General features: G+C 56.1%; 1 protein-coding gene across 3 annotated transcripts in view; it reads left to right on the top strand.

The window, feature by feature from the left end:
* The window catches only part of KREMEN1 (kringle containing transmembrane protein 1), a 69,133-nt gene extending 58,182 nt beyond the window's left edge, over nt 1-10,951 (top strand). For 2 of the 3 annotated variants that reach the window (XM_008274630.5, XM_089323334.1), the window contains 4 exons: nt 1,567-1,899; nt 3,108-3,317; nt 4,782-4,866; nt 7,128-10,951. In XM_008274630.5, coding sequence (XP_008272852.1) covers nt 1,567-1,899; nt 3,108-3,317; nt 4,782-4,866; nt 7,128-7,296 — 797 coding nt within the window. In that variant the 3' untranslated portion in view covers nt 7,297-10,951. The remainder of the gene's footprint in view (nt 1-1,566; nt 1,900-3,107; nt 3,318-4,781; nt 4,867-7,127) is intronic. The other variant, XM_070065775.2, reaches the window with a different exon arrangement.
* Nucleotides 10,952-11,051: the final 100 nt, after the last annotated feature.

An 11,051-nucleotide genomic window follows, 5' to 3' on the forward strand; every position in this document is an offset into this window, starting at 1 on the left:
CATCCCATATGGGCACCAGTTCAAATCCCAGCTGCTCCACTTCTGATCCAGCTCCCTGCTAATGCACCTGGGAAAGCAGCAGCAGATGGCCCAGTGCTTGGGCCCCTGCACCCACGTGGGAGACCTGAATGAAGCTCCTGACTTCCGCCTGGCCTGGCCCCAACCTTTGCGGCCATTTGGGGAGTGAACCAGCAGATGGAAGACCTCCCTCTGTGTTTCTCCTTCTCTCTCTGTAACTCTGCCTTTCAAATAAATAAAGTAATTCTTAAAAAAAAGAAAACAGTGCTGATGCATGCTACACCATGGGTGAACTCTGAAAATATCCAAATGAGAGAACCAGACACAAAAGGGCTGATGTTTTATGATTCTGTCGATATGAGGAAGTATCCCGAATAGACAAATCAATATACACAGCAGGTAGGTTAATGGTTTCCAAGGACTGGGGAGTGGGGATGAACAGAAGTGGTCCCTGCCACCCAGATGGCAGCCTCGGACTGACTTCTAGGGTCCCGGCCTTGGCTGCAGCCTAGACCTGTCTGTCGCGGACATTGAGGAGCAAACCAGTAGGTGGGAACTCTCTCTCTCTTTTCATCCCCTTCTCTCTCTCTCCCTACCTCTAAAAAACAAAACAAACAAAACCACAGAACTTGTTACACGGTTAGCTGCTTTCTAGCTCACTTGCATGCCAGACTTTTCTTCCTCCCGTGCTCTGTCGGGAAATTGTGTGGCCTGACTGCTCAAAGCCGCTTCAGAGTGCTTAGAATTAAATTCCCAGTGGTCGTCTTGGGTCCTCAGCTTCTGAGTGTTGAGCTCTTTGTCCCCAAAGTCTGCTTTTTAAAATCCCAGCATTATGCTGTGCCCCAGGGAATTTGATGTCCAAGATGTTGTTTACAGATCCTGACATAGATGGGAACTTGCAGATCAAAAACAGGAGTCCAGAGCAATCAAGCATGGCTGGTCCAGAACACCAGGGTCTAGTAGGTTTCCTCTGTGCAGGTGTCCTTTCTTGTGCCTCAGTTTCCCATTTGAGTACTGAGCGTGGACCTCTCACGTGAGTGTTGTACCCTGAAGGAATTGCAGATGGCCAAGCAGCCACAAGCCCTTCTCTCTCTGACTGCGCCTCGTCGAGCGTCTCCCCTGTGGGGAGCCCCGAGTGTGTTCACGTGCTTCATCTCATCTGTTGTCACACCGTCCTGTGATACGGGAGCAGGTGCGGGGCTCCCCAGCCCCCAGACTGAGAGAAGCAAGAGGCCTGGGGTCACGTGGCCCTGCTGGTCCCAGATCCAGACTCTCCGACTCCTCTCCTGCCCCACTGCAGGCCACTCCACTGTGCTGTGTGCTAATTCTAAGATCCCCTGGGCAGACACACAAAAGACTCCATAGTCGTTTGTTCAGGGGCTAAGTCATTCATTTTGTGATTTGATCCTGCCACATGAGATGATCTGGTTTTATAGATAAACGCAGTATCCCAAGTGGTATCACGTTCGTGAGGAAGAGTTGTTGTCTGCGCCACCGTGCCCTGGGGTGGGGCCCAGCCTGAGGCCCCGGTGTCTTTGTCTCTCACAGCCCGTGTTGGCGCCTGTGGCGGGAATTACTCAGCCATGACTTCCGTGATCTACTCTCCTGACTTTCCGGACAACTATGCCACGGGCCGGGTCTGCTACTGGACCATCCGTGTGCCGGGAGCCTCCCACATGCACTTCAACTTCACCTTGTTCGACATCAGGGATTCTGCAGACATGGTGGAGCTGCTGGACGGCTACACCCACCGTGTCCTGGTCCGTTTCAGCGGGAGGCACCGCCCCCCTTCGTCCTTCAATGTCTCCCTGGACTTCATCATTCTGTATTTCTTCTCTGATCGCATCAATCAGGCCCAGGGATTTGCTGTCTTATACCAAGGTAAGACAGCCTCGGTAGGGGCTGTGTGGGCCTCTCTTCCTCACCGAGGTGACCTCCAAACCTCGGGCGGCTCTCGGCGGGCAGACCAGCAGTCAGGAGCTACTGACTCAACTTGTGGATTCTCCCAGTGTGGTGGCCCTTTCCCCGTCTCCCATTTCCTAACTTGTTTATGTTTCATGATACAGCAGAGATGAAACCTGTCAGTTTGGCTGTTTTAGTACAGTCATACACCACTAATGGCATTCTGGTCAACGATGAAGTGTGTATACACAGTGACCCCATAAGATTATAAGGGAGCAGAAATATCACTGTCTCCAAATATTTGTCCTGTACCTTTCCTATGTTTGGAAATGTTTAGACACACAGACACTTCCCGTGGGTCACAGTTGCCTCCAGACTTCGGTGCAGTAACATGCTGTGCCGGCCTGTAGCTCAGGAGCAGCGGGCTGTCCCACAGAGCCTGGGGCTGTAGCACGCTGCACCGTCTACGTGTGTGCAAGCACCCCCTGTGATGTCCACACAGTGATGGAATCGCTTTACAGTGCGTCTCTCTGAACACTTCCCCGTCCATGGTTTTAGTGCTGGTAACGGCTTCCATGGGAGGGTTAGAAGAACAACCAAAAGTAGGAGCTGAGGCCTGTGGAATGGGAAAACGCTCCAGAGGTCATTTGGTTCACCTAGGTACCAGCCAGCCCAAAGGCTGACTGTCTTCAGACCCTCCACACTCTGCCCTCGGATGTGAACATGTGTGTGCTGGCCACCTCTCCACCAACACACAGGAAGCGGAGGGGCCTGGATAGCAGACCTCCAGAGGAGTTCAGGTGGCATGTGCTGTAGGAGATACCGGGAAGAGGAGCAGGTGGGATTTGGGCTGAGAGACGGGAAGAGGCCTTCCAGGCAGGGAGAGACAGCTGCAGAGCACAGGGTGGGGTAACCCGAAGGCGTGGTCAGGTGTCGGCCGAGAGACCAGGCATGTAATTAGAACTTAACGGCCACTGCCTCCTGCCTCCTGCACAGCTGGAGCCAGAGCCCAACAGGTTCTCCTTTGGGGCCAGCAGGACCAATGGAAGGAATTGCACCCAGTGGCGAATCAATGAAAAAGACCTCTTCATAACCAGCGCCCTCCGCCCCCCGCCCTCCGCCCTCACAGTTCCTGGTTGTGGCCATCCGCTTTCCCCAGTTAATTTGATGTTTTTAATGCCTTCCAGCTGTCAAGGAAGAACCACCGCAGGAGAGGCCCACTGTCAACCAGACGGTGGCCGAGGTGATCACAGAGCAGGCCAACCTCAGCGTCAGCGCCGCCCGGTCCTCCAAAGTCCTCTACGTCATCACCACCAGCCCCAGCCACCCGCCTCAGACTGTCCCAGGTAGCAACTCCTGGGCTTCATCAGTGGGGGTCGGAAGCCACCGAGTTGAAGGTAGCGTTGTTGGCAATTGCAGAAACAAAAGTGCTCTTGGGTGTTTCTCGTTCAGAGGCAGATTGGGCTGCTGGCTCTGTGGCCATACTTTGTCCTGGCCTCTGAGGGACATTTTCCTATTAGCTTGGAGCCTTAGTCCTTAGAGAAAGTTCTCACCTCTGAAGATCCAGCCTGTCGCTCCCCCTCTTCGTGGAGGAACGACACAGGACCCTGCGCTGTTCTTTTGTCTGCTCGGCCCTCCCCGGGTTTGCTGCTGGTTCTTGTCTGCTCGGCCCTCCCCGGGTTTGCTGCTGGTTCTTCCCGGGTTGGCTACCGACCCTTCCACCTCCGTGGAAGGGCGGTTCCCCCTGCCACCTTCCCCACTTCCGCAGGGGAGCGGCACACCGCCGGCCGGCTCTCTCGGGGGCTGCACAGGTGTTCCTTCAGATAGATGTTCCTGGTGCATGCCGTCTCTCTCCTCCTCTATAGTCCTCTTCCACCAATCCCAACTCTGCTACCCACACGCCGAGTACGCTGCTCTCCTCCAATCAGGAGCAGGTCCTGCTGTTTATTGGTTGAACTGGAGGCAGCTGCGTAGAAGCTGCTTTCTCCTCTCCCAGCGCCATATTGTGGGAGAGCAGATGCATAGAATAAGTCTTAATTCCAGTAACTTAGTCCAGTCCGAGTTGCTCCCCACAGCCTGCATGCCTTTTTGTACATCGTTGACTAATCAGCAAATCCAGATTTTCTCACTTTGAGACTCTCTTTCTGGAGCCCCAAGTTGTACCCCTTAAAGTCATTAACATGTGCAGTTCATCCATCCAGAAGGCATGTCAGTGCTTCCGTGGGGCCAGGCACCGGCCGAGACCCTAGACGGCACCAGAAGCCCAACACAGTCTCTGCCCCGCCGTGCCAGGTGCCGGATGCTGGCTCACTTGGGTGCATCCTGCCCCAGTCCCTCTTTTCCGCCAAGGAAGCGGTGCCTCTATGGGTGTGGACAGCTCGGGGGACGGGGTGGTGACTGCTGCAGGCCCGTCACGGCAGGCAGGGAGACGGCTCTCCCTGCCTGCTGTGCTTCTGTCAGCCGTGGATTCTGTAGGATTTCATAGGTCACACATCTCACTGGGCCCCACAGAGCCCTCACAGGTCATCTGTGGTTGCACAATGGTTCCTGTGGCACAGAAGAATGTCCACCACCCTTCTGACTCTGAGTCCAGGGTCCTTTGGACTTGGCACCAGCCTCTCCTGAGAGGCAGTTCTAGAACCAGGCAATGTAGAACGGAGAAAGCCCGGGGTCCCTGCTCAGCCTGGCTGTCAGCCAATCCGCTACCTTTTGCTGGCTACCTTCCCCGGTGCCCACCTGCAGGGGCCCCTCAGCCAGCCCTGCCTCTCCAAGCTGCCAGTGTTCACTTGGGGCTTTCGTTAGACCTCAGTTTGGAAACAAGGCACAAAGAGGCCCAGTAAACTCTGTCTGTTCATTTGCAGGGTGGACAGTGTATGGCCTAGCAACTCTCCTCATCCTCACAGTCACAGCCATTGTAGCAAAGATACTTCTGCACGTCACATTCAAGTGAGTATGCGAGAGAGCTGCCCGTTCCGGGGGTGGGGGTGGGGCAGAGAATGCCTCTTCTAATACGCTTCGTCACTCAGGGCACGGTAGTATCAGAACGTGATTCCAAATCCCTTAGTCCTGGGCAGCAAAAAGCAGTAACCCATCCTCCTCCCTGGAGTGAAATGTGCAACTGGACAGAGCCCACTGGGGCCTGAGCATTAGGTCTGCCCCTGTGTCCAAAGGATCTGATTTCAAGGAGGATTGAAACAGCCCTGGCATGAAAGCAACCCTTTCCCTGTGTTGGCTCATGCTGGGCTCTTACTCAGAGATCTTTATGAGAGAATGAAGATTCCTGGGACAGAACCACACATGTTCCCGTTGTCTTCCAGAAACTGGGAAGCGTTCTTGGGAAAAGAATTCTAATGTTTTGTTCACTATAGTTTAATAATTGTTTTTTAAAAATGTATTTAAGAAACTTACAGAAACTTCACCCTTTGATTCTGACCAAGTTCAGAAAAAAAAATTCCTCCCTTGACTTTGCTGTTTGGGTTTAACAGTTTCACCTCTTAGGAGAGGGGAGTTTGTTCTGATGTCTGTGAACCTACGAAGGGGAGTTGTCCTTATTTTTTTTCCTAACTTGTATTTATTTGAAAAGCTGAAAGAGAGACAGAAGGGGTTCCCATCTGTTAGTTGGGTTCCCATCTGCTAGTTCGCTCCCCAAATGCCCATGCGGTTAGGCCTGTGCCAAGGACAAAGCCAGGAGCTGGGAACACAGTCCAGGCCTCCCATGTTGGTGGCAGGAGTCCAGCTAGTGAAGCCTCGCTGCTGCCTGCCGTGCACTGACAGGGAGCTGGAGTCAGGAACCAGAGGCATTCGGGTAAGAAGTCTTGACTCCCAAGTCAGTTGCCCACCCCAGTTCTCCCTAATGTTTTCTAGAGCCCTGGTTGGTCTTTCCTGTGGTTCCCAGTTCAGGCTCTTCCCCCAGTTCAAGGCCTTCCGGAACAGATGTTCTATAGAGGCCTCTTTCCTCTGACCTTCCCCCCACCTCGGCCACAGACTGTTTACGTGTGAAATGCGGGCCCCTCTGTTGTCCTGCGAAGGCCGCCTGTGGCAGTGTTGGGGCTGCCGTAGCAGACCTCCCCGCCTGGTCGTGAACTCTCTCCAGTTGAAGCAGTTTACTGAACTCCTTCATGCTTCCTCTGTATACAGTTGTCTCTCAACATCCTCGGGGGATCGGTGCCAGGATCCCACTGGATACCAGAACCTGCAGCTGCTCAAGCCCCTTGTATATAAAGTGGGGGAGGAGGCGGGTGCTTGGCGCAGCAGTTAGGATTCCACTGGGGACACGTGCATCCTGTGTCAGAAGGCCTGGGTCTGTCCCAGCTCTACTTCCCACTCCCAGCCTCCCGTCAGTGTACACCGTGGGTAGCAGCAGGTGATGGCTGCCACCTCGTGGGAGTCCCAGGCTCCTGGCTTTGGCCTGGCCCAGCCCCAGCTGTTGTGCACATTTGGGGAGTGAACTGATGGTTGGAAGATCTCTGTCTCTCTGAAGAGAAATAACTTTTTTAGACTGTAGTGTAGTATTTGCCTATAATCTGAGCACATCCTCCCAGTCCCTTAGGTTTCTTATAATACCTAACACAATGTAAATGCCGCACGAGTAGTCACTGTACTGTTGGGGAATAACCACGCTATAAAGAACATAGAGAAGCACGATATTGTTGGTTAAACGCGCCGGTGTGGACGCTGTGTAGATGGAGGGCCAGTGGTTTTTCCTGCATTTTGTCAGTTACGGTTCACACGCTCTGGGGAGGCCGACTGCACGTTCCCCACAGCAGCAAGAGAGCAGGACGCTTTCTGTGAGGCATCACTGGGCACGCCCCTGTGAAAAGGCACACCGCGCTCTGTGACCGCAGGGCCAGCGCGGAGGACGGCAGAAGCCGAAGGGTGGGGTCCTTACTTCAGGCTGAGGGGGTTTGCTTTGTCCTGTTTTAGCTAGGCTGCCTTCCAGGTAAATGGCATTTGAAGAAAGAGCTCTTTTATTTAAAATAATAATAATAATAATAATAATAATAATAAAAATGAAGCGCAATCTGAACACTCGCAATCGGCCGGAGCAGCGCTCTCTTACTGGCAGAGCTGCCGAGGTGAGGCTGCCCCGGTGCTGTGCTGCCGCAGGCCACTGCCCTCACCAGCAAGGTGCCTGCTGCACGTCCCGTGTGAACGTCAGTGTTGTGGGTGCTTTGTCCCGTGCTACTTTGAAACTTTCTGTTTGGCAGATCCCATCGTGTTCCTGCGTCCGGGGACCTTCGGGACTGTCGTCAGCCAGGGACTTCAGGGGAAATCTGGAGCATTTTTTATAAGCCTTCTACGTCAATTTCCATCTTCAAGAAGAAGCTCAAGGGTCAGAGTCAGCAAGATGACCGTAATCCCCTTGTGAGTGACTAAAACCCCAACGTGCCTAGGACGTGCGGTCCCTCTTAGAGCTCAAGGCTGGTGGGGTCGACCTCTCCTGGGCTCCTCGGACTGACTCTTCCCTGCCGCTCCCTCCCCCTTGGCCTCTCCTGGGACGCCCTCCTACAGACCAGGAATGGGTGCCGCACAGCAGGGGTAGGCCAGCCCTGAATTCCTCCTGCTGCACCGGCAGGAGAGAGACTCGAGGCCTGGCGCCCAGCCCTCCCTGCGTCCCTCTCCCTGATCTGACGGTGGGGGTGTCAGTGCAGCGGGGCCAAGGAGACGCAGGTGGCCGTGGCTGGCCCCGGCTCAGGGACGCTCTGGATGCGGTAGGGTGGTGGGTAGGGTTAGCACATGTTAAGGTTCCTTGATTCTCTGTTGTGCCACACACGGATCGGTTTCTCCTAGGAGAATTCTCAGGTTCTTTTGAGGGCTGGCTGGTCCTGCACAAGTGTGGACTCCTGGCATTAGCACCCGCAGGTGTGAGGAGAGCCCATGCTCTGTGCTGGCCCTGGCGCTTGGCTCTGTGGGTACTGGCCTGGGATGCACCTCCTCCAACACGGAGGGCCTGAGAAGGGGGTCTAGTAGCCCCCTCACGTCAAACCTGACACCTTCCGCACGCGGGCTTCTTTCGTGGCCTGCAGAGCAGCTTCAGGAGTGCTCACAGAGAACATGGGGCACACCCTGCTGGGGGCCGTGAGGGGTGCTCGGTGCCCACATGTGGGATCGGGGTTGCCTGGCCTCACGGTCGTGTGGAGCGCGAGCCAGCCCTGGTCTGGCCGTGTTCTCTCAGCTGACTCCCAGTGCAGAACAGGGAGGGTAACTGTGGTGTGGCCTCTGGGCAGCGCTGCTGAGACATGGGGCCTGCCACCCCGCTTTGGGTGTCTCCCATTTTAGAAGAAGATGAAAAAAACACCGAGAGTTGTTCTCTGCACTCAGTGGGCACAGAATGGCACTAGGAGTGGCTCAGAGGGGGAAGAAGGGGGCTCTTGTCCACGCCCACACCACCGTGTCCCCCACACAAGGGGGTGAACTGCAGAGATGGCTGTGTGGAAGGGAGGGCTTGGGAACTGGAGATCAGGCAAGGATAGGCCCTAAGATTGAGAGCTCCAGCTGCACGGCACGGCCAGGCCATCTGTAACATGGAAGTCCCCACTTTCTGGAAGCAGGCCTTGTCAACAGCAGCTGGGCAGGGCAGCTTGCGCCTCTGAGGGCCGGGCCCAGGCTTTTATCAGAGCCTGGTTTTCCCACAGGCACTTGGGCCCGATGGTTGTTCTGCCTTTGGCCTCTGGCTCCTCCTCCCCACTTGGAGCACTTTGCTTACCTCTCCCAGGTCCCTAAGCCAGTGCCTGCTGCAGCCCTTCCTGGGGTTCTGGTCGCCTGTCTGTGCAGGTGCTCCTGGGAGGGCAGTGAGGGGGTGCCTGCAGGGGCAGGTGGCACTCAGCACCCCAGATCCCCTCCCAGTGAGAGGCGCTGGGAGGCAGCAGGGGCGTCCAGAGGAGGGAAGCAGGGCGGCATGCCCACAGGGGGCGGGGGCTCTGGCCCAGGCGCCGTGCGAGGCCTGCTGAGAGTCTGGAGTGCTCAACGCTGTCTTCATGCTTTGATCTGGAGCAGCTGGCCACTGGCCGCTGGGCCCGTCACACGTGAGGTCCCCTGGAAACAGACCGACATGTGCAGTCTCCCCTCCAGGCTGGTCGGGGCTTTTGTGGAATCTCCTCTCAAAGGCAAGCGTCAGGTGCGTGCCGTCACAGCGGGCCCCGTGCCCTGGGTAGATGTCTGTGTGGCACAAAGGGAATGTGGAATTTGGCCCCAGGGAGGGCTTGCCTGGCTGAGGAGCGGTTGTTCAGCTGCCCTGGGACTTCCTGCAGGCCCACCCTGCCCTCCCCACGTCTCAGGTCCCCGGAGGCCAAGCCCAAGGCGTGTGTCATCTGAGCAGCAGCTGGAGCATCCCTTTCTCAGAGCCCAGGAAGGGCTGGTGCCGCCCCCGCGCTGGCCCTCCTGGTGACCCAGGCACAGCCCAGCACCTCTGGGATCAGCTTACTATCCAGGGAGCTGCCGCGGGACAACATGGGAGGACAAGGGCCGTAAATCGTCCCCGCCCAAACCTCCGTAAACATCAGCTCCAGCCACAGTCTGGCCCCAGTTAGGGCCCGTCAGCAGCGCCCCACACAGGGCCGCTTGTGGCTAAGGAAGCACCTGACAGATGAGTTATCGCAGGAGAGCTCTGAGGAGAGGGCACTTGATCTTGTAAGACTCGCCGTTAGAAGAGAGGAGGGGTCGGAGGTTAGGAGAAGGGTCACCCGGAGGAGAGTCGATGAAAGAACAGAGCAGGGAGGTGCTCTGAGGCCTGTCCTCGGGGGACAGCAGGCACCCAGGCCCTGCCTTCTCGCCTGCATACCCACAGAAGGCCCTCGTCTGCCCATCTTGTCGCCTCCCATGGTGACTGTGCCTGGGGAACACCTCATGGCGTCCTCGGTCCCTCTGACGAGGCAGGCAAGAGGTACACGGTGCCACACGATCACCCCGCTGGTCCTGTTGTTCGCGAGGCAGAGGACGAGCAGCAGTGAGCCCCGGGGCCGCTGCCACACCGGGGCAGGGGTGAAGCCTGTCTGGTGTGAATGAGGCCCTCGAGATGTTCTGCCGTCTCAGTGTGGGCTCCGGCTCAAGATGCCAATCAGCCAGAAGCCCACAAAGAGCAAAGCACTAGCAAGTATCGCTGCCCTGGCCCTCGGGCCGCCCCACCCTTGTTGACAGTCGGCCTGACAGATCCAGGACCCCGCCCGCAGTCCGGCCGTGCTGGCTCAGCACCAGCGGGCTCCAGGCCGTCATCCACCCCGTGCGTCCTGGGCACCACGCACTTAAGCTTCACCAGCACTTACAGGTGGCGGCCTCCGCGGTCCCACCTTCCTGTCTGCTGAGGCCACGCCAGGTCTCCACCGCGCCCCAGCCCAGGGAACTGGGTTTCCGATCTCCTGTTTGGTGTTGGATGTCTGCTTTCCTTACTACCTTGGGAATTTGTAGCCTTTTGATGGTCTCCTCTGGTGTCTCTGTTTACCTTCCTCACTGTTCTACCTCCTGGCCAGGCGTCTCAGCTCAGCTGCCCTGGTGTGGGGTGTTTCTCAAACCTTCCAGCCGCAGCTAACCCCCCTCAGGCTGGATGGCTCAGGGGTGACGGGGCTTCACCCCGCCTGCAACCCCCGGTGGGCCTGTCTCACAGGCGTCTGTCTTGCTGAGGTAAGCATACTCCACGAGGCAGAAGTGGGTGTGGAGGGAAGTCCGAGGTCCAACTCCCGCTTCAGGATGGAAGCGTCTAGAAGCACGGGCTGGAGGCCCTTTCCTGCCTGTGCGAGGAGCTGCGTGGAGACTGCCCGCCTCCAAGTGCGCCTCCCAGCAGGGGCTTTGACTTTGGATGACAAGGCTTTATGTGTAAATATGCTCTTAATATGCAACTTTGAGAATAAAATAGAAACATCATGTATTTTAAACTATAAGATAAAGTGTGACGCACTGTATACAATTTAATATATATTTTTAGGATTTTTGTTATTTAAGAAAATGGAATGTAATGGTACTTAACTTTTACAAAAGAAAGAAAAATGTTATTTTTACTGTCTGGAGAAAATAAATATTCTCATTGTTGTAGACACGGTGATGGGCCCCAGGCTGTCGTTTTTCCAGTGGTCTCTCGCGCCGCCAGAGACTGAGGGGCGGAGGAAAGTGGCACGTGGTGGGGTTCGGAACTTCCGCTG

Source organism: Oryctolagus cuniculus, chromosome 21 (assembly GCF_051225735.1).
Source record: "Oryctolagus cuniculus isolate XC-2025 breed Fujian yellow rabbit chromosome 21, ASM5122573v1, whole genome shotgun sequence".
NCBI lineage: Eukaryota > Metazoa > Chordata > Mammalia > Lagomorpha > Leporidae > Oryctolagus > Oryctolagus cuniculus.